The sequence below is a fragment of the Cydia splendana genome, chromosome 21 (genome assembly GCF_910591565.1).
Source record: "Cydia splendana chromosome 21, ilCydSple1.2, whole genome shotgun sequence".
NCBI classification, from domain to species: Eukaryota; Metazoa; Arthropoda; class Insecta; order Lepidoptera; family Tortricidae; genus Cydia; species Cydia splendana.
This window is the reverse complement of record NC_085980.1, coordinates 10,892,085-10,914,577: the sequence shown is the minus strand read 5'-3', so window position 1 is coordinate 10,914,577 and position 22,493 is coordinate 10,892,085. Positions and strand designations below refer to the sequence as shown.

At 37.3% G+C, this 22,493-nt stretch overlaps 2 protein-coding genes across 2 annotated transcripts in view; both read left to right on the top strand.

Moving 5' to 3' along the window:
- The window catches only part of LOC134801033 (uncharacterized), a 338,387-nt gene that overhangs the window by 220,951 nt on the left and 94,943 nt on the right, over positions 1 to 22,493 (top strand). The window lies entirely within an intron of this gene.
- Positions 596 to 20,650, top strand: LOC134801316 (ubiquitin-like domain-containing CTD phosphatase 1). Its single transcript, XM_063773858.1, has 5 exons — positions 596 to 778; positions 1,800 to 1,981; positions 2,535 to 2,670; positions 19,500 to 19,711; positions 20,269 to 20,650. The coding sequence occupies exons 1-5, from the start codon at positions 607 to 609 to the stop codon at positions 20,587 to 20,589; spliced, it is 1,023 nt and encodes a 340-aa protein (XP_063629928.1). The 5' UTR covers positions 596 to 606; the 3' UTR covers positions 20,590 to 20,650.

The window sequence follows — 22,493 nt, the reverse complement described above, 5'->3', positions numbered from 1 at the left end:
GGCTTCGCGCCGTGATTCGCGCACGAGTGTGGAGGAGGCTTCATAGTATTTTTTTGTACTTAAATAATAAACTAATGAAATAAATGTGTTTTTAAAATTTTATTTTTAATGATTCGCGCATTTATGGAATTAGTTAAGTCCCCTGTACACAATGGGCCAGCGTGGGCCATTCTGGGGGACGCATTTATGCGTTAGAGGGAGCAAGTGATATTGCTATATCATTCTACCGTATGGCTGCGTCCCTTGGACTGGGCGGACTGGCCGGCGCTGGCCCATTGTGTACAGGGGCCTTAACAGCTTGGCAAAAAAGAGTAGAATTTAGCACTGTAGTGTCGTCCCGTTTTCTTATATATATTGGTTTGAAAGGGACGACACTACAGTGTTGCCACTTTTTAATTTCTACTCTTTTGTGCCAAGCTGTACATCTATCTATACTGCGCCTAAAAAGATTCTACTGAAACGTCACCGTTTTCTCTTCTTGGAGGACATCACTATTACCGTCATAAAAATTATAAAATCAATGCGAAGAGTACTGCACTAGCGTCAAAGTTGTTTTGTTTATGTGTCATATTTGCCGTTATTTTCTGTATTTAGCTTCATGAAAAAATGTGTGATTTCAACGAAAGCCCTTTAAAATTAACAGTAAAGTGGAATGGCAAGGAGTTTGATATCCCAGAGTTCTCTCCGTCGGATTCCGTAGCGATGTTAAAGATCGCTATCGAGAATGCTACAGGCGTCCGTCCGGACCGACAAAAATTACTCAATGTCAAGTTCCAGGGTAATTATGCGTTTTTAGAATGAAATTAGTTGTTGAAAACCTGGCTGAAATGTTAATTGATTGATATAGAAGTTAATTCATGTTATTTTTGAGAGGAGAGAGGTTGGTTTTACATAACACGATGTAGCTTTACGATCGGCTTTCTAAATCGTTGGTGAGTTCTCAGAATCGTGCGAGTTTACAATATAATTATATACACACGTCGCAATATGATACTCCGTAAGTTTATGTGTATGGAACCGACATTTCAGCCGGTTTTTTCATTACTCATTACACTGATATTATGTTTAACTAATTAGAAAGTTATTACAATCCGAAATAAATGTCATATACGAAGGAAAAAATGAACAAGGCCTCCAGTATCCAAGGCTGGAATCGAACCGGCGTCCTCCGTTTACTCGACAGATGCCTGAACCACTCAGCCACTTGGTCACGGGTCACGGTGGCATAGGTCGAAATTTCCAAGTATATGACAATTTCCTAAGGGCTTGTGGCGCCCCCAAATTAAAATATTTTCATAGAAAGTAATGTAATTTGTTCTTAGAGTAGAACGTTTTTTGCCGACAAATGCTTATTTACATGAAACCTGAACAACTATATATGTCTTAACTCGTTGTGCTGCTTGGCAAAGGCCTGCTTTAGCTCTTACCACTATGTCAGGGATAGTGCAATACTGCATAACTAACAAAGTCGATAGAGTTCTAAATTCAAACAATGTAACAAAGAAATTGGACTTACTGCATTTGTTAGTTAGAGTCTGTGCAAAAAGAAGAGTCATGGAATGTATGGAGCCCAATACATTCTCTTCCAAACAGACTCTACACAGTATTGCACTATCCCCAACGACTAGTCCTCTCATCTTGATAGGAGTCATCTCTGGTTTGGTAATAATAAAAATAAAAATAGCCTTTATTACTGAAGTTTTGTAACATTAATACTCTATCTACTTAAAAATATACCTTATTTTTCACTATACAATGGTTATCAGGTTTGGTAATTGCTTTATTTATAAAAATTACAGGCAAAGTGGCAACAGACAACTATACCCTGGCCGAGTTGAACCTCAAGCCGAACCTCAAGATCATGATGATGGGTTCGCTGGAGGAGGCCATCCAGGGTGCACAGACCAAGCCTGAGGGGGGGGACGACGTGGTTAACGATTTGGATATTGAGGAGGAAGAGGTGGATGTGGAAAATCAAGAGGTATAGTAATAATAATAAAATAATTCAGCCTATATACATCCTACTGCTGGGCACCGGCCTCCTCTCATGCATGAGAGGTTTTGACCTATAGCCCCCATGCTGGCCCAATACAGGTTGGGGACTTCACAGACACCTTTTGAATTTCTTCGCAGATGTATGCAGGTTTCTTCACAATGTTTTCCTTTACCGAAAAGCTATTGCTAAATATCAAAAGATATCCATAAATAGCCATGTCAGATAAATGTCACTCCATACAACTGTGCAAGGTTTTCGGCAGAGGGGTAAGCTCTTAAACCGGTTTATTAAATGCTCTAAGCCCTCAAAAGGGTTATTCCATGCCAAACATAACACATCTGATCATTTTATTGCATATTATGCCTGATATGCCTTTTATTCATTATGCAAATATAAGTGTACTTATCATTATTAACAAATAAACAATATAAACATGCAATGAAATTGTGATTCACATCATTTTATTGTGGAAAGAAAATTATTATTTTAAAAGATTATTCATTTCTAAGTTACTGAAATTCGTCATTAAACTTTTCAGATATACCTGGCAAAAATAAACAAGCGTGTGAGAGACTACAAGATCAACATACTCAACGAGCCTCGGCCTGACAAAAAGCTCCTAGTGCTGGACATAGACTACACACTGTTCGATCACAGATCAGTGGCAGAAACAGGTATACATGCTTGTTATATCCTCCTGAGTCCCCCTTGTCATTATTGCAGTTTTGAATTTGGAACCTTCTTAAGTTCTTATATTGCATTTTAATTCAAAATTCCATTTGGATTAAAATGGAGGTGTCTCGCGCGCGCGCACAGCGGTGACACACGCATCTGCATTTTTGTAATATTGTTAATTACTTATTACCGGCGCGCAAGCGTTCGTAAATATGTCGAGTACAGTGAAGTGTAATGTTTGTAACATTGTTATAGACGAAATGTTGTCGTACATACAGAATAAATTGTCATCCATTAGTGAAGATACTTTAGTTCGTTTGTGTACTTCAGCGTTTACCGCTACCGAAATTCAAAAGTCGAAGTTGTTACTTTTTGATGCTGTTACAACGGCCAAACAAAATATACAGCGGCGAGGTGATGGAAAGGAGCAACGTGATATATACGACATAATTGGCGTCTTCAGAACAGAGGACCCCTGTTCGATACCTGTGTTTGTGGCAAGACAGTTAGAAAAATTGCCACCAATAACTTTCGACCATTTGGACTGCACAAAATTGTTAAAGGATATTGTGCGCTTGCAGAATGACGTGGCTGCTATTAAAGCGAATTACGTTACCACGGATGAGCTAGAGGACGTAAGAAAGGAGGTACAGGCAACTAAAAATGTCGCACCATCGCGATTATCGATGTGTAATGTCAACGCGAGACGGGGTGCTTGGTGCTTAGATAGCGGACCTCTGGGCATATCACACCAACATAACTCGACATTAAACGACACAACAAATGTCAGCAAAGAACAAACATTGTCAAGCGTGAGTACAAGTGAAAATATACCTTATCGCTCAATTGTTATGTCGGGTAGCCGGCCTACCGCGGAGAACATTGTGTTGCCGCCGGCGACCGTTATGACGACAGAGATGAGTCATCGCGCCGAACAGCTGATTACACCGGCCGAGCCAGCACCTAATAAGGGCTCTTCTATACCGGTCCGATCTCCGCAAAACATTGATACTATGCAAAATGATAAGGATGACTGGCAGACCGTGCAATACAAAAAGAAAAAATCTAATAAACGATTTGAAGGACAGTTTGGTACGGCGATTACGACTCACGGAAACTTTAAGGCGGCGGAGCGCAGAGTTCCCATATTTATTACGAAAGTAGATAAAAATGCGATAGTATCGGAAATTGCTGATCACATTAGGAGCGAAACGAATGAATCAGTGACATTGGAGAAATTAAAAATAAGAAACGAAGAGTACTATAGCGCCTATAAATTATTTGTCGCTGAATCGAAAGTACCATTGTTTTTAGACAATAATTTATGGCCGAAAGGTATTATTTTCCGTAAGTTTGTTCATTACAAGCCCAAGGAACCGCGCAGAAACCAATTTGCTGACGGCAGTAAACCAATCTTATAAGTAAATGGAAAGTGGTTTGTTTACATTTGCAAGTCTCAACTGTAGAAATGTTAAGCGTTGTGTTGACGGTGTTAAACACCTGTGCAAAACATGTGTTATAATTACTCTCCAGGAGACATGGCTGTTGCCGGACGAGATTCCGTTTTTGAATGGCATTGACGACAATTTCTGTGCGACGGGAACATCGGCTGTGGACACGACGGCGGGCATGCTGCGCGGGCGACCACACGGCGGCGTTGCGCTGTTGTGGAATAGTGCCGTTCTTCACGACGTATCGGTTGTGCAGTGCGATAATCCGCGTTTATGCGCAATTAAGGTAGTGAAGGACGACCGTCCGATTATAGTTATTAGTGTTTATATGCCGACGAATAGCGCGGACAACCTACCGGAATTTACGGATTGCCTCGGTGCGGTGAGTGCTATTGTTGATGAATACGGGGTCGAATCTGTTTATATAATGGGAGATTTCAATGCCCATCCAGGTGAACTGTTTTTCCGTGAATTGATGGACTACTGCAACGACCTGGATTGGTGTTGTATGGACATACAAAAACTAGGTATTGACTCTGGAAATTATACTTCCATTAGTGATGCTCATAAGTGTAGACGGTGGTTGGACCACTGTGTTATAACACAGTCTGCGTTTGCATCTGTGAATGACGTATATGTTAATTATAATGTGACCTGGTCCGACCATTTCCCGCTCATGTTGCAGTGTAATTTGACGCTACTTACACCCAGGTTAAATAGATCAGTTGACGTATCAAATCAACACGTAATATGGGGAGGGAGAGGGTCGGAGCAAATAATCAGTTATAGTGCAGAGTGCAACAGGTTGTTGAAATGTATTGACTTTCCTGTTGAGTTTACACATTGTGCAGATAAATATTGCAGTGAAATGGGGCATAGGAAAGTCCTGGACATTCTGTATAGAAATATTGTGTCTGCTCTTTGTGTAGCTGCGATGCGAACCGCAACAAGGAAGCGTAAGCCCAAAAAACAGGTAGTAGGGTGGAATAGGCATGTCAGCGATGCGCACAGGGCCGCAAGAGAAAAATTTCATGAGTGGAGACTTTGTGGTAGACCGGGAGTGGGCAGGTTATTTAATGAGATGTGTGAAACGCGAAGAATATTCAAATCTCGCTTGAAATGGTGTCAGGACCATCAGACTCAAATAAAAATGAATATTCTAGCTTCACAGCACTCCAAAAAGGACTTCCGGTCATTTTGGAAGCCACAAACAACATGAAATTTCGACCTTCGTGCCCTGTGAGTGTTAATGGCAGAACTGACACCAAAGACATAGCTAACACTTTTAAAGAACATTTCGTTGTCAGATCGCCTCTTGTACTGTCGCAGGATGAGATGAGCGATGCTGAGATCAGCGACGTGGAACCTGGACCGGGATATAGTGCTAAGGATGTATCGGAAGCCATTAAATCTATCTCCCGAGGCAAGTCCCCAGGGCACGATGGCCTCAGCATCGAACATCTCCAAAATGCGGGTCCCCACATCTCAAGAGTGTTAGCTTTGTTTTATACGCTGTGTGTAAGGCACTGTTATTTGCCTGAGGATATGATGAAAACTGTAGTTATTCCTGTACCTAAAAATAAAACTGGTGATTTGTCTGACACCAATAACTACAGGCCTATATCCCTTGCGACTATTATTGCTAAGGTATTTGATAGTGTGCTTAATGTACAGTTAAATAAGTACGTGAGCCTTAACCCCAACCAGTTTGGTTTTCGACCAGGGTTATCAACGGAAAGTGCAATACTGTGCCTTAAGCACACTGTCAAATATTATTTAAACAGAAAGACGCCAGTTTATGCGTGCTTCTTAGACCTGTCTAAGGCTTTTGACCTGGTTTCCTACAATATCCTATGGAAAAAACTAGAAGCCATTAAACTACCTAATGAGACCATACAAATTCTGAGGTATTGGTATGGAAATCAGGTCAATAGCGTTAGATGGTCAGGTACTTTATCGGACCCGTACCGGTTGGAGTGTGGGGTGAGACAGGGGGGGTTGACCTCGCCCACACTTTTTAACCTTTACATAAATGAGCTACTCGAGGCGCTCGGCAAAACTCGATATCGGCTGCCATATCGACACAGTTTGTCTGAATAATTTGAGTTATGCCGACGATATGGTTTTGTTGAGCGCATCGGCTTGTGGTTTGCGAAAACTTTTAAGTATATGTGAGACCTACGCCATCCAACATGGGCTAAAATACAATGTAGGTAAAACACAATACATGGTGTTTGAACCTACTGGTTATCGGATACCCAAGGCACAGATCATATAATACTAGTACAGATACCCAATCCCATACTAAAAAAGCGCACCGTCCTAAGTATCTTATACTTGTAGCTAATTTTTTAGTTCACAGTGACAAACTAGATGGCGCATGGAGCTAAAAAAACTCTTACAACAAACATGAGTTGAAATAGCGTCGAAACACCTCTCTTGCGACATCTGTTGTAGCTTTCATGCACTAAACCTACATATCACATTCATTTTAAGGTTCATTGTTACTAGATGGCGTTTCAGACATCGGCGACAAAATTAAAATCTATTTACATACTTTAAGTCAATTTACGATTATGAAATCAATTTGACATTTTTGTTTTTTTGGTTACATTTTTTGTATTGTAAATAGAAGTATGATTGGGTACTTTAGTAAGGGGTCAAAGTTTCCTTACAAATCACAGGTCATGTTCTTATCGCTTACCTTGCTTCGGCACGACGAGCGTTCGAGTAAACCAGCATAACTGTGACTTTGAGATACACAATAATGCATAATCAAAGAGCGACTCTTATGCTGGATTGAAGTTATCTAGTAGGTACCTACGCATCACGTTAGGGCAAAAAGAACAAGGCATTGCGGTACGATCAGTTTTAATAAATCATTCTGGGCGCTAAGCGTTGCATTGGTTGCCGTGCACATGGCCTTGAGAGGCCCAAGGTTGCGCCGATACAAACTATTTGAAACGTTCGTTAAATAAAATTGTAAGTAAAAAGTATGCGCATATTAAATTAAAAATTTATATTGGTAAATAGATATATAATTATAACGCGGTATTGTCTTAGATTTATTATCAAATAGAAAAGACCATGACCATTTTGTGTCAAAAAGGAAAGGCCAACACTTACAACAAATACCTAAATACCTATGGAAGTGTCTCCTTAGACAGTTTACACACTCTTGCGGTTTCAGTATGTGGGTATAGTGTCATAAGCGCTTAATACCTAATCCCAATTTCAAGTGAAATAATCAGTTATCAGGCAAGTCGGTGCCACACGGCGTTAATGACCTCAATCATTCTGCTGATACGGATATGCAGTGGGCATTCCGGGATTCGTGTTATATTTTATATTAGGTACTTCCTACTACAATGTTTCTGATTTTAATAAATTAATGAGATATTTTTATATTACAGTACCCATAATAAATATATTAATGAACGTGGGTGAAGGTTCTAAAATAAACACTAAGCAAATAAATTTAAAATCACAACATGCGAACGTAATGGTCCGAGGAATATAAATAAACATATTTTCTAATAGAAATGGGTTAACAACGAATTCCTTATCATTAAACTCGAAAAGGATACACGACTCAAACAATAGAAAATCTCACAGTGACCTTCGACAAGCCAGGTAGTCGGGTAAATGGTTATTTATCATTTTAGATAAGTATATTTTGAACAACACTATACTTATTTAAACTTTCACAATTTATTCATGTATTTAAGTTTTAAGATTTACCTCCGAAGTCCGAAGAGGACGGCGTTGACGGCGGCGACGGGGCAACGCCGTCCTCGAAACGTCGGAGGTAAATCTTGAATGACTTATAATTTATACGGAAAATTGAAACAATACGGTTAAAGTGTATCAATGATTTAGGAAAGTTAGGTAAGGTAGGTACCTATTTAATTTGTTATGATATCAAACATCAGAGGGACTACCATAACGAGCGAAATTTAAAGAAATTTCGATGTCGATGATAGGGCCTCCCGAATCAGAAATTAGGTTAGTTTAATTTGTATACCTACCTACTTATTATATGTTTAGTAAGAGGACGTTCAAAAAAGTAACCTTGACCTTCTTGAGGGGTCGATTTTTTTCATATTGAAAATTAAAAAAGAATTGTAAGTGTAATTAGGATTTCTTTTTAGAAAACAATCAACTTGTAACTTTCGAGTTCATTTCATTATGCTCAGCTCAACTCACCGAAAAATCTAGGTATCGGAATAATCTCAATGCCCCTTTTACATGGAGTAAATAAAGAAAAAATATTCTTGTTCATTAATTGTTCTGGTTCTTGCCAATCCATTCAAACTATTAACCGATTTCTTAACCCTTATTTTGGCATTGTAACACCCGTGATACGTGGAACTTTAAAAAATCTAGCAGGTTCACTTTATTATCTAATAAAATATTTTTCCATTAATATGTCGAGCTACGCTCCTTTATTATAGAAAAAAATAATGGACACAAGTTAAATTAATTAGTAATAATCAACATGGCGCCGCGGAAACAACAGATTTCGTTTCGCACTGAAAGTTTGGCACTTATTTCTTAGATACGTACTTATATATTTTTCCATAATCTACATTTTGATGCATTTACTATCTGTTAGGGCATAAATATTTACATTGTGGTCTAATCTAAAAACATTTAATACACAGAATATTTACATGAAACTGTTGTGTAGTATATTTGATACATTGCCAAGAACTCAGAAGTCATATCAAAAGGATTGTATTACATTTAATACATTGCCAAGTTGTCATCAAAATAGGTTTACTACGCCGTAGCCTGTAGCGCGGAAAAATATGTTTATGGCAAAAAATGCTTCCTAAGTATATATTTTTTTTACTTTTTAATTATTTGTTTACTTTTCCTATTTTACACAACTTTTTGTTGGCGACTTTTTTGTAACTTTACGGGATCAAATTTTTCTTCCATTAATGTGTTCAGGTATTCGTAGATATAATTTATATTTACAGGTGTAATAGTCATCTGATGCTTTAGATTGGGTTTAATTAGCAATAAATGATGATTTCTGCTGCATTACATGTTTTATTTTTATTAAAACCGACATTTTTCTTCTAAATAGTATGTCGAGGGATTGGCATTGTATCAAATATGATACGTATGATTTTCCGAAACTGGAAAATATTGGATTTTTCTTTATTTTTGAATAGTCTAGTATGCTCAATAGGTGACCAAAACTAAAAAAAAAATACATAAGTATTTAAGATATTTTGATCCCTGCAAAGATAAAGGTTAACGATCTGTCTGGCCTAGTGGGTAGTGAGTAGTGACGCTGCCTATGAAGCCGAAGGTCCTAGGTTCGAATCCCGGTAAGGGCATTTATTTGTATAATAAGCACAGATATTTGTTCCTGAGTCATGTATGTTTTCTATGTATTTAAGTATTTGTATATTATATGTATCGTTGTCTGAGTAGGTACCCACAAAACAAGCCTTCTTGAGCTTACCGTGGGACTTAGTCAATTTGTGTAAGAATGACCCTATAATATTTATTTATTAAAAATTTACTTCATGTTAAAAATTTGCATTTTCGTACAAAAGGCATAACACAATTTATTTCATAGTATTTTAAAATTCAAAAACACTATACTCCTATTTGCTCTAAAAACAAATATTTACAGGCATATAACGTGCTTAATAATTTTCCGAATGAATATACAACGTATGTATTACCTACTTAATAGTTAATGTTTTAAATTTGACGTAAGTCGCAGGTATCAATAAAGCCTAAGATACAATTGTAAGTTTAACTTAGGTAAGTAGGGACAAAGGTATTTGGTAGAATGCGATAACAATATTTATATCTCATTCTGTAGTATAGCTGTGTCCCTATTTACGTAAGTAAAACTTACAAGTGTATCATAAGCCTAAGGATCGGTCTTTCGCGGTGCACCACTAACCGACTCCAGTTTCATTTCAAACCGTGCATGCTGTACCTGTCGCCCCTATTAGAAAGAAGTCTGGTTAGAATAGGAGGGCACATGACGGCACCACAGAATAACTAATAGTACTACCGTACAGAAAATTATACCTATACTCGCCGCCTGCAAGCAAAATTGAAATTTATATACCTACGTAACCGCGCACGAACCGTGAATCTTCCTTGCGCGTCGCAGTTTTATGACCGAGCTGTGAGCGTCGGCACAGGGACCACAGGGTTGAAACTTGACAAGTTTTTGTACCTATAACTACCGATTTATTATTTTTAAGATTAATATGTACGAATACTACGAATTACAAACGTTGATTCTGTAAACATATTTTTTTTTATCCGGAGATAGTATGTCTGATTCTTCGGAAGTAGGTAGGTAGGTATGCCACAGCCGTATTCCTTTGAAAATATGTTGGTCAGTTCCTAATTGTTTTGGGCAACCAATAATCATTTTAAATTGGTCTAAAGCGCTTTAGTTTTATGCAAACAAAACGAATTAGTTATCGAATTTGATTACTTAGTATTTATGTTATGTTTTAAAGTTTAAATTCACCTTTCAATATCGTCCGGAATTTAATAAAATGTTATTTCTACTTCCTTCACTTCCTTGTTCTTCAGACACCCGTAAACAGTACAATAACAACAATATCTTTTATACGGATTAGATCGAGATATAGGTTTCGAAGCCATTGTGTATTTTCAATTTTGCGCGAGCGCCACATCGTGCGAGCCGAGCGGCAGCCCACTGCCATACGCCGGCCCGCGCGGCGCGCCGGCCAAATGTACCTAAACTGCGTAGTGACACCCCTCTGACGGCACGCATGACTGGCGTTCTCGCCTATGTATGTACCTAGTTGTATAGTAGTTTACTTACGCACACAGGCGCACCTTATAAATCTGAGTGTGCAGTTTTGGTCGCTGTGCAGACGCGGCCTTGAGAGGCTGCGCAAGGTTGCGCAGGCGGCGATACGAACAATTTGAAATCGAAAATAAGCACATATTAAATTAAATATAAATACAAACCTATAGACATAATACGCCGTATTGTCAGTTCAATACTATTACCACTAAAGGACTAATAATATAATCATATAATCGAGTGATATTGATCACTCGTAATCGTAATATTCGTATTACAAGTGATCAATATCACGTAAGATTCTTAATTTCGCTCATCTATTTCATAAATAGCATGTCATCGTTTTGAGAACCGGTCTGGTATAGTAGGATTAGTAGGTAACCCTGCCTATGAAGCCGATGGTCCGGGTTCAAATCCTGTAAGGGCATCTATTTGTGTGACGAGCACAAATATTTCTTCCTAAGTTTTGGGTGTTACGTACGTATATGTATTTTAGTATTTATAAAAACATATTTATATACTAAATACTGAGGTCTTATTGCTGTACTGTGGGATTTGACTTGGTCAATTTGTTAAATGGTGTTCTATCTAAGATATATCATTTTCAATAGACTATCGAGTAACAAAATCATGCGCCATAAATGTGCTCAAAATTAATAAATCGGCTGTACTCCCCGTCGCGTCGTAGTCATGAGTGCAGTAAGTAATTGTCGGAGTCCGTCCGTCAAAAAAGTTCGTCTGAATACCAGCGGGCCCAGCGGTAGGCAGGCCCCGCGACCCGCGAACACCGAATATTGCATGGGCATCTTTCTCTTTTACTCATCGTAATTAGAGTGGCATCAGTCCTACCAAGCTATTATATTAGTGTTATTTAAACGTCAAACTTCTATTAAATTATGAATTAAAAAAAACTCTTGCGCAGTCTGTGCTATCAAAATCCCTGTCAATTTAGCTTGGTCTAACTCTCGAAGTCTTACAAACTTCGATTTTCGCGGTTAAAGCCGATCGATGTTTACAACTTAAGGAAAATTAATAAACTAGTGGCGCTGTGAGCAACGTGGTTTCCGGTAGGCCCTCTGTAGACCTCGCGAGCATAGCTTTAAACTGAATAATAAAAACTTTTTAACAAAAAAAATAACCGCCGAAAAAAACTAAAAGGAAATAAAAAAACCGGCACTAACACGAAACGAGTCGACCAACAAAAACAATAGCACACTGAAAAGAAAAAAAATATTATTTTGTCTTCAATAACGCAAGTGAATACCTATGAACTATGTATATACATACTTCTGAAATCAATCACACAAATCTGCGTATTTATATATTTACAATCTGTTATTTTTGGAGTCGGTGCAGGTGCTTCACTAAGGTGCTCAAGTTTGTTTGAGGCTGGCACCGACTCCAAAAATAACAGATTGTAAATATATAAATACGCAGATTTGTGTGATTGATTTCAGAAGTATGTATATACATAGTTCATAGGTATTCACTTGCGTTATTGAAGACAAAATAATATTTTTTTTCTTTTCAGTGTGCTATTGTTTTTGTTGGTCGACTCGTTTCGTGTTAGTGCCGGTTTTTTATTTCCTTTTAGTTTTTTTTCGGCGGTTATTTTTTTTGTTAAAAAGTTTTTATTTTATAATTTTCTGTGGCTATAATTTATACAAATTATTACATGCTTAATTTTTGATTACTTTTAAAATAGCTACCTACCTTGCTTTAGCTATTAACTGTTATATTAATAATCCTACTTTAACTATTATTTTGTTCTGTAATATAAATAAATTACCCCTATTTTCCCACCCTTAGGGTAGGATTTTTTTCCAATTTTTTATTATTATTACGACTACTCTGTAAAAGGTTATGCGTGGTCATACGTTACAATCGGTGAGTGAAAAAATCAATCATCCCCTATTTTCCTACCCTTAAGGTTGGATTTTTTTTTCCAAATTTATATGGGACCAACTTCGGGGTATACCCTTTCCAATAAAAAAATAATTATCAAAATCGAACATCTCTGTAAAAAGTTATGCGTGGTCATACATAAAAAAAAAAAAAAAAAATATACGCGTCGACTTGAGAACCTCCTCCGTTTTTTTTTCGTCGGTTGAAAAAATAACGCTACGCCGTTTAGAATAATTTGGAAAAACTAAATTAACAAAAAGTTAAATAAAATATTGTATGCTTTGCACTCGCTTGATCAATCAACAATACAAAATTTACGGTTGAGAATGTCTTTAGGCATTAAGTCCGCCATTTGTACTTTATTTCTGCAATAAAGATTAAAAAAAAAAAAAAAATATATAAAATTTAAGTGTAAAAAATTACAAAAAGTTCACACACTTTACTGGGGATCGAACTAGGTACCTCTATGCATCAAAGCAATTGTTTGCCAACTGCGCCGATATAGCACTTAGCTAAAGATACGAAATTTGGCTACTTATTCTCGAGTACTACATACCTACTTATCTAAATACCACCTACACCAGCGTTACTAATTTTTACATTTTTGACAAACACTATAAATATCTCTCAAAAAGAAAAAAAAACGTATTATATTGATACGACTATTTGTTTCCGCCATTTTGAAAAAAAATTCAATAATCGAATCGAAAAAGAACTATTTTATTCTAGATTTTGGTCACAAAATTTGATAAGAATCAGTTGAGAATTGAACCGAGGAGAACGTCCGAACATACGAAATTTGGCCCGAGTTAAAACGGAGACCTTAGCAAATGCTTCGGTCAATAAAGGAGTAAAATGCGCGTTTGACTTGGACACCAAGCGAAATAAAAACTTGCATTATGTTTAAAAACAAAGCATTCATGTGTTTTGAAAGACATCGCCCTGTGATGTGAGTTTATTAATTTGTATTTTAACGTCAGGCAGGCCTATTTTAAAATAAGTAGGTACTCATTTAAATTAGGTATGTTTATTCACCGTACCATTTTTTTACATTTTATACTAAGTACTTAAATTCCGAAATTTATAACTCAAATGTAATTATTCTAATCTAAATCAAACTTCACATCATGTCTTAAAACGAAAATCAAAACGTAGGAAAAGAAACCCACACTCGTTTCGTTTTGGAATGATTAGGTACTAGAATCGTAGGTCTCACTAGAATCGTGGTGGCTCCATCTAGTGACATTATTCAATATTACTTCGACAGCTCGACATAATTGTCCTGCGCTGTTGCTCATAACGTAGCCAGTCGCAATATAATTGTGGTTTCAAATTTTGTAAATTATTGCATTGAATTCGTGTTGTTATTAATGTTTGTATTTCATTTATAATGATTTTAATTTATGACACTTTAAATATCTCTTAATCCATCTTAATATGTAGTATAAAAATTTCATAATGGCTGATTGTGACATTTAGCGCCATCTATGATATCGATTTTAGAATAATTATAACGCCTTCGGGATGGGAGGGCATGCCCAAGGTACCTCCCCTCAACCTAAACGGTAGTTCACTGGAAAGGGTGAGGACATTTAAATATTTAGGCCATATTGTCTCCTCAGACTTAAAAGACAACATGGATATCGAGCGTGAACGGAGAGCCCTGTCGGTGAGGGCAAACATGATTGCGCGTAAGTTTGCGCGCTGTACTAGGGAGGTGAAATTAACTCTCTTTAGAGCATATTGCACTTCCCTCTATACGTGCAGCTTATGGACATACTACACGCAGCGGGCCTATGGGGCTCTCCGGGTCCAATTTAACAACGCGTTCCGGGTCCTGGTGGGGCTGCCCCGCTTCTGTAGCGCATCAGGGATGTTTGCTGAAGCACGCATAGATTGCTTTTATACGACTATGCGCAAGCGATGCACATCCCTGGTGCGCCGGGTGCGGGCCAGCCCCAACCCTATCCTGCGTTTGATAGCCGAGAGGTTTGACTGCCCATATATGAGGCACTGTGATAATATGCATGTTTCTAGAAGTACTTATTATGTTTAAACGCTACTTGGTATGTTGTACTTCTAGAAACATTATTTTATTGAATCAAATTTTAATTATATTTATTCTGTATATATAGTGATAAGTGTAAAAACTAACATAGCTATAAGTACATACTAACAATATCTATGAGTCTGTAAAAGTTACTTGAAATAAAATGATTTATTATTATTAAATCCTTTATAGATAGATATATAGATAAAACGTTTATTTGGATGCTGCAAAAACACACAATTTACAAATAGGTGCATTACAAACAGAACAAAACTAAAAATATGTACAGAGTTTAATTAACAATAAAAAAAATACTTAAACACGAAAAGATGGGTTTACTTGCTGTACACTGTGTGCATTGCAGCAAAAACAAAAGGGTTCCGACTCAGCTATACGCTTCGCTCTTTTGAGCAAAGCACTGATATTCTGCCGGAACCCAGATCACGTTACAGTTGGGTAAATATGATGGTAAAAAAGTGTGTAGTTAAATGGTGTTAAAATGTTCCGAAATAAAAATACATAAATAAAACAGAAATAAGAATATTAAGTGGCCATATAAAGGCCTCAGGGACTCAGGAGGATATTTTCTGTTTGTTACCGTACTGTTTATTGTAAATGTTAATCCAGACTATCAAGCCTCACTGCTGAGCAAACAAAATTGCATTGTTTATACCACAGACTTGAATATACCCAAGATGAAGCAAATATCACGATTTGTATTGAAACCGAGCGTGCCGACTTTTTACCACCTACTGTGACGTCACAGCCGCAATTTAGTGATGGGGAGTCCTAACCGATTCAAAGACACCGATGCCCCTCTGCCCCGCTGCGATTCAACTGTCTTGCTCATACTCATATATTTTATATCTGCGGTCCCGCTCGCTCACTTCCCGCTCCCCCGCGAACAACGCCAAAAATCGAATAGTACGCCGAGAAGTTTCAATGTGAGAGGACGCGCTTTTGAGCGGTTTCAGTCTGTCGACGCTGGTTTGTTAAAATATTAAGTATATTTGTTGATATTTTATTAAAACAGGATAGATTAGTATAGAAGTGCAAGGTAAGAAACATAAGTTTAGATAACCTAAAAATCACAAATCGTTTAACGTGAATGTCATCGATTTTCTGACGGACGAATGATAAAGACAGACGAATGATACAGACATACGAATGATATTTAACGGAATTATTAGATTCCTAAATAATATTTGAATTGAATTATAAAAATAAAACTATTAATATTTATAAATATATAATATTTATTTATTTATTTATTTCCAACTCGTTTGTTTTTTTGCCACTGTTCATTATTTAAATGTTGTGTACTATCCGTTTCCGTGATTCACTCGTCCATGGCCCCGACGGAAGACCAGCGTTGGCCCATCAAGGCTAACACCATGCTGAGTCGGGACCATTTCGTGGCTATTTACTTGTTCTGTTATGTAATGATATGTGTTGTAATGTTAAGTGTAAATTTTAATTTTCGTTCTTCTTTTTTTCTCGTTTGTCTGTTACCAATTTTTTATGCCACGAATAAACTATTTCTATTCTATTCTATTCTATTCTAAAAAAAGATTGTACCTGATACTTTTTTTATATGTACATGTATAGGTATAAAATTTAACCGTTATGTTTTTGTAGGCTATGGAAACATCAAAATCGCTAAATAAAACCAGGGAAGAAATTTTAGAAGCCAAAAGAAGAGCTAGCCGAATACGTCATGAAAAAATAAAAAAAGATTCGAAACTAAGCTATTATTATTATTTACCTATTTCTCCATTTTGAAATTCACGGGCCTATTAATCCCGGTTTTTTGATAGGCTTGCGTGGTGATATAGATCCAACACGTAGAGGCCCCTTGGAGAGCTTTTAATGTCATGTAGAACGCCTGCTGGGACCCGTTCACAGGCGCAACAATAAACACCCATGAACCGGTCGCAGCAGGCATTGGGGCTATTGTAGAAAAGAAGTGAAAAGTATACCGGTCTATGTATTGAAGATAAGATAAGATAGTTCTTTATTGTACAACCGTGTTACAGAGGTGTTATGTAGTACATGTGAGTTTCAACGGTAACCCAACTCGGGTATACAATGGACACTTAAAACTAACTTAAAACTAAGAAACACATAACTATTATACACATACATAGCATATATGAATTATTGATATTGATATTTATTATTAACAAGGTTTTTTCAAATAAATATTATTCTATTCAATTCTATATCTATCTATACAGAGTAGACAGTATCATGATTCATGAAGAATATAATTCAAAGAAATCCTTGAGAGAATAGAATTCATTCTTTATAAGCCATTTTTTTAAACTACGCAAAAACTCTGTGTCATCTAGCATTTTTAATTCATCTGGAAGCTGATTAAAGACGCGAATGGCAGTGATATATGTGCTTTTATCGTAAGTTTTATTATTGACTAGAGGCAGTTTCAAGTTATACTTATATTGAGAGCGAAGGTTGTCGCGGAAGGAAGCTAATGTTGTAAAATAATTCTTGTTGCTCTTAAGAAATTTACAGAGTTCGTATATATATATGCCAGTTAAAGTTAGAAAACCTTTGTCCTTGAAAACATTTCTCAGTGATTGTCTGTAATTCATACGATAGATAGTTCTTATGCACCTCTTTTGCAAAATAAATGTTGACTGCACGTCTACGGAGTTACCCCAGTATATGACACCATACGTCAATAGAGAATATATGTTTGCGTAGTACGCACTAATAACAACATCTTCAGAACACGTTTCGGATAATATAGATAATGCGTAACATTGACTGGAAATTTTGCTATTAATCTTCTCTATATGATGTTTCCAGGTCAAGTGAGGATCTATTGTTAAACCTAAAAAACTTATGTTCTCTACTTCTTCTAACAAAGTGCCTGACTCCATCACATTTAAATTTGTCTGAAATTGTTTACAGTTCCTGAACTGCATAAGTTTAGTTTTTGTTAAGTTTACTTTTAAGTTTATTGATTTTAACCAACTGACGACTGTCTTTACAGTGTTACTAATATTTGTGCAAAAAGTATCGTCTATTGTTTCACCAGAGAATAAGATTGTTGCATCGTCGGCAAACATTACACATAATTCCTCAATAATAGTTGGTAACTCATTGACATAAATAAGGAATAAAAGAGGCCCTAAAATACTGCCTTGAGAAACGCCCAGATTTACAGCTTTATATTCTGATTGTACTTTTTCAACAGTTTTTGAATCTATATTATAACTATCGATAATAGTCGCTTGCTTCCTGTTGGTAAAGTAGCTTTCAAATAGTTTTAAGGCAGTTCCGCGGATACCTAAGTGTTCTAGCTGTGATAGTAAGATGGATGGGACTACGCAGTCGAACGCCCTGCTCATATCGAGGAAGAGGCTAACGCAAGGTTTTTTGTTATTAAGAAGAAGTTTGGGTGGACAATGAGACTGAGCTATTGTAGAGAATTCCGGACACCTGCCATAACAATTTATAAACATAGGTACTAAACGTATAAACATATATTTGAATACGTTCAAATTACCCTTCTTTTTTAATAATAACGATTAAATTGCTTTTTTTTTATACTAGATAACATCATTCGTCTGTTCGAAATCGAGTAATCGATTAGAATCGATTATTGATATTGTAGAACGAACAACACTAGTCGCTAAATTTGACAGACGAATGATAAATGGGCTGTACCACGAAGTCGTAGCTATGCGCGACAGTATCGCTGTTCCGATATTCATCGACTCTTTAACACACAACGTCAGATCAAACGCTCAAAGCAAACGCGCAATGTAATGTAAATATAATTTTGTAACGTTAATCTGAAGTTACTTAGGTACATTATTGGAAACACAACCTGGAATACTTAAAAAATGTTTAAAATGAATTCACGCATAATATCATTTTAAAATTACTTACCTGTGATAGGAAATATGTCCTTGCCCTTGTGTGCTTGCAATTTGTGGGCTTTTGCAGTTAATTATCACGCAACGAGGAATTTTTTCAATTTTTTACGGACTATCGGCTGCAACAACTGACGTGCGTGGACTGTCAATAGCGACGGCCAACCTCGACGCTTGGTCAGAGTTCGGACACGCGAAGTAGATGCATTTGCGTCATCTAGGGTATATTCAAGTCTGTGGTTTATACATATAAGCTTATATCGTTGACTGTATTGTATTTGTACATATGTTTAGTACTTAAGATGTTTGTAACAAAACAAAAATCAAGATTTGAGTTTTTTTATCCACCTAAGCCGATTTTGGTCTCCGTCATCAGATCAGCTTGATGTCATCATAATTACAAATTTCATGTGTAAGTTGCAGACAGTTGGAAAAGATCTTGGAAATTTTAAGAAAGATTCACAGGAAACTTTCAATTTGGAAATGGAATATTTCGGTTTCGGTATTTAACAATATGAGAAATTTCCGTAATTTTTTTAAGTGGAAATTTTTACAATTTTGGATACTTATCGTGTGCAGTTGTGTGCTCACTTAAACTTGTCGGAATGCACGAAGTATTAGTCAGTTGCCGTTTTTTGCGGGCAAATTTTTCCTATTAAATTTTCAGGTCTAAACTACCATTCTACTCTGTTTCCAGGTTACGAACTAATGCGTCCATTCCTCCACGAATTCCTAACCTCCGCCTACGAAGACTACGACATAGTGATCTGGTCGGCGACCGGCATGAAATGGATCGAAGAGAAGATGCGACTACTGGGCGTCTCGACGCACCAGGACTATAAGATTATGTTCTACCTGGACTACTTGGCCATGATCACGGTGCATACGGCCAAGTATGGTACTATCGATGTAAGTTGATATATAAAGATACGTGAAGCGTACTAAACAAGAACTAGCGACATCTAAACTCGCCCTTATGGCCATCTACCCCGGAATTACCCTAGCTAAAAATCAAAATATCTCAGCATTCACAATATTTCTTTGATATTATAGAATAGTATTTAGGTAAGCATAATGATTTATCACATTAGCTAAATTAAGTGCAAAAATATAAACAACCGTGATACCGAAATTGAATACCAGTTAATTTGTATAAAAATATACTGGTATTCGGTCCCTGTGGGTATTTTCAAACACATACAGAAAGACAGGTGTTTGTATGGGTATGGAAACATTAAGCGTGATAATTAATGGATCCTGACCGAATCTTTTGTCATCTTTTTTTAATTTTTTTGAGAACGATATATGTGCTCTATACAGCATGACCGAGGTTTGAACCCACGATTTTTGACATCCACACTTGTATGAAAGGTTAAAGAACATCATTCGAAGTTTTGATGTTTTGCGTGTACTCTAGTACCTGAAGATCAAAGGTTATAATATTCAAAGTTTCCATCTCTTTCCAGGTAAAACCTTTAGGCGTAATATGGGGCAAATACCCCCAATACAGCTCAAAAAACACCATAATGTTCGACGACATCCGAAGAAACTTCATCATGAATCCGAAGAGCGGTCTCAAAATCCGACCGTTCAGACAAGCGCACCTCAACAGAGACAAAGACCGAGAGCTGTTACACTTGTCCACATATCTCCGGGACATTGCACAGTACTGTGATGACTTCGATACGTTGAATCATAAGAAATGGGAGAAATATAAGCCGGATAAGAAGCATCATGCGAGTAAGAGGAAAGCGGAAGATAGTGCGCCGGGGACGCCTAAGGAATGACGGTAGGCGTGCGTTTATGTTTTAGAGTATGATTTAATGGGATGTTACAAAAATAGTATATCTGTCAAAAATTCATTGATTGTATTAGATGTATAAACTCTAACCCCCTTATTCATAAAACTTTACTGGCCTGATTTAGTTAAATTATGTTTCATTCCTTTCTTACAAATACATAAGTCAAAATGACAGATAAAGTCAAACGATTCATAGCTAATTCAGTACGGATATGATGGTCGTTTCTGTCTACGTGACAGCGTGATAAAACCGTGTCCGTCACTTTCTGTCCCGCGGAGTTAAAAACTGACAGCTATTTTATCACGTGGATAAAGCTTAGAGGATATAACCAACGGAGACGCCATCTCTAAAATTTTCGGTACAAAATAGTCTGCCGTTTTTTGCGGGGGAGGGGCACATCAAATGTATAGGTACGTCATGTCAAATAAACGTCAGTCCATACATATGGTTGACATGTGGTTGACCATTGGCCGCCTATTTTCGACAGAGAGAACTCCTGTTAATGGCGGCTCCATTGTTAATTACTCCGAGGATAAAGCGATCCATAATAGGGACCGTGTGCGTTGGAGGGTCTACCATCTTGTGGCCTGAATCGGAAACATATGTGCACATGTACATTGCCAAAGCAAATGCTACCATCTACCGGTCTCGTCGGTACGTTTCCTCGTGCATAGTAAGTTCTGCCATCTTGTGGGCTACATCGGAAGCATAAACATTTACGTCTCGCGCCAAAAATCTGACGGCTCCTATGTTGCCCCCTATAGTTCATGCACGGGGCCGATGCGCCTGCAGGCCAGTAAAGTAACGCGTTTATGAATATCGCCATTTATTAGACCCAATATACATTATAACATTACACATTGATTAGTGTCAAGTGTGAGTTCATACATTTGAATAGAAACATATGGCGCCCTATAGCGCCATCTAGCTGATAAACTTTGGAGTCTTAATTAAGTAGCTAGCCAAAAAATAATTTGACACTTTAAATTTAGAATCAAATTAGAATTTTAAACTGACTTTGATTTTTGAGGCGATAGCAGGCGTGGCTCACTCCGCGATTTCGTCGCTTTGCTACAGGTAGCTAAAAGTACATCCGTTCCGCCCCAATTTTGGGGAAAGCCATATGCCGCGCGTGGCGCTGTCGCCACCTAGCGGCCATATCTGTGCTGATCGTAACAGACGCGTTTTGTTAGAGAGTGAGTCTTCTGTACCTAGTACTATTATTTATTCTGTGGCGATATGGCGTCCTTTGGATTCAACATTCAACGGGTTATATAAAACTCGGTGGCACGATTATTTCTTATGGCGTTACTCATAAACGCGTTACTGGCCTGAATTAGCTATGAATCCTTTGTCTTTATCTGTCATTTTGACTTATGTATTTATAAGAAAGGGATAAAACATAATTTAACTAAACCAGGCGGCTTAGCACGGTCGCGTTTTTATCCCTTGTCACCATGCCTGTCACGTTCTAACAAGTACGTAAGTGCGAAAGGGACGCGCATAGTGATAGACGATAAAAATGGAACCGTGCTGCGCCCACAGGCCCGTAAAGTTTTATGAATGAGGGGGTTAGACTTTACACATCTCACATAATCAACGAATCATCAGTGTGCTAAAAATATTGTTTTTGTAAAGGTCCATTATTATAGTTTAGGTTGGTATTCCATCTGTCCAATTTCTGTGTCCAATGTGTATTTTGTCTCACATTTTGCTTTAATGAGAGAGTGAGACGCGATGACATTAGACAAAGATATTGAACAAATGGAATACCACCCTTCGCACCATAAATGATTTGGATTATAAAATTATAGATTGTATGGAAGATTAAAACCGGTGTTTAGACTGTTTAGTCACAAGCTAGAACTCTCTATTATACAGTGAGAATC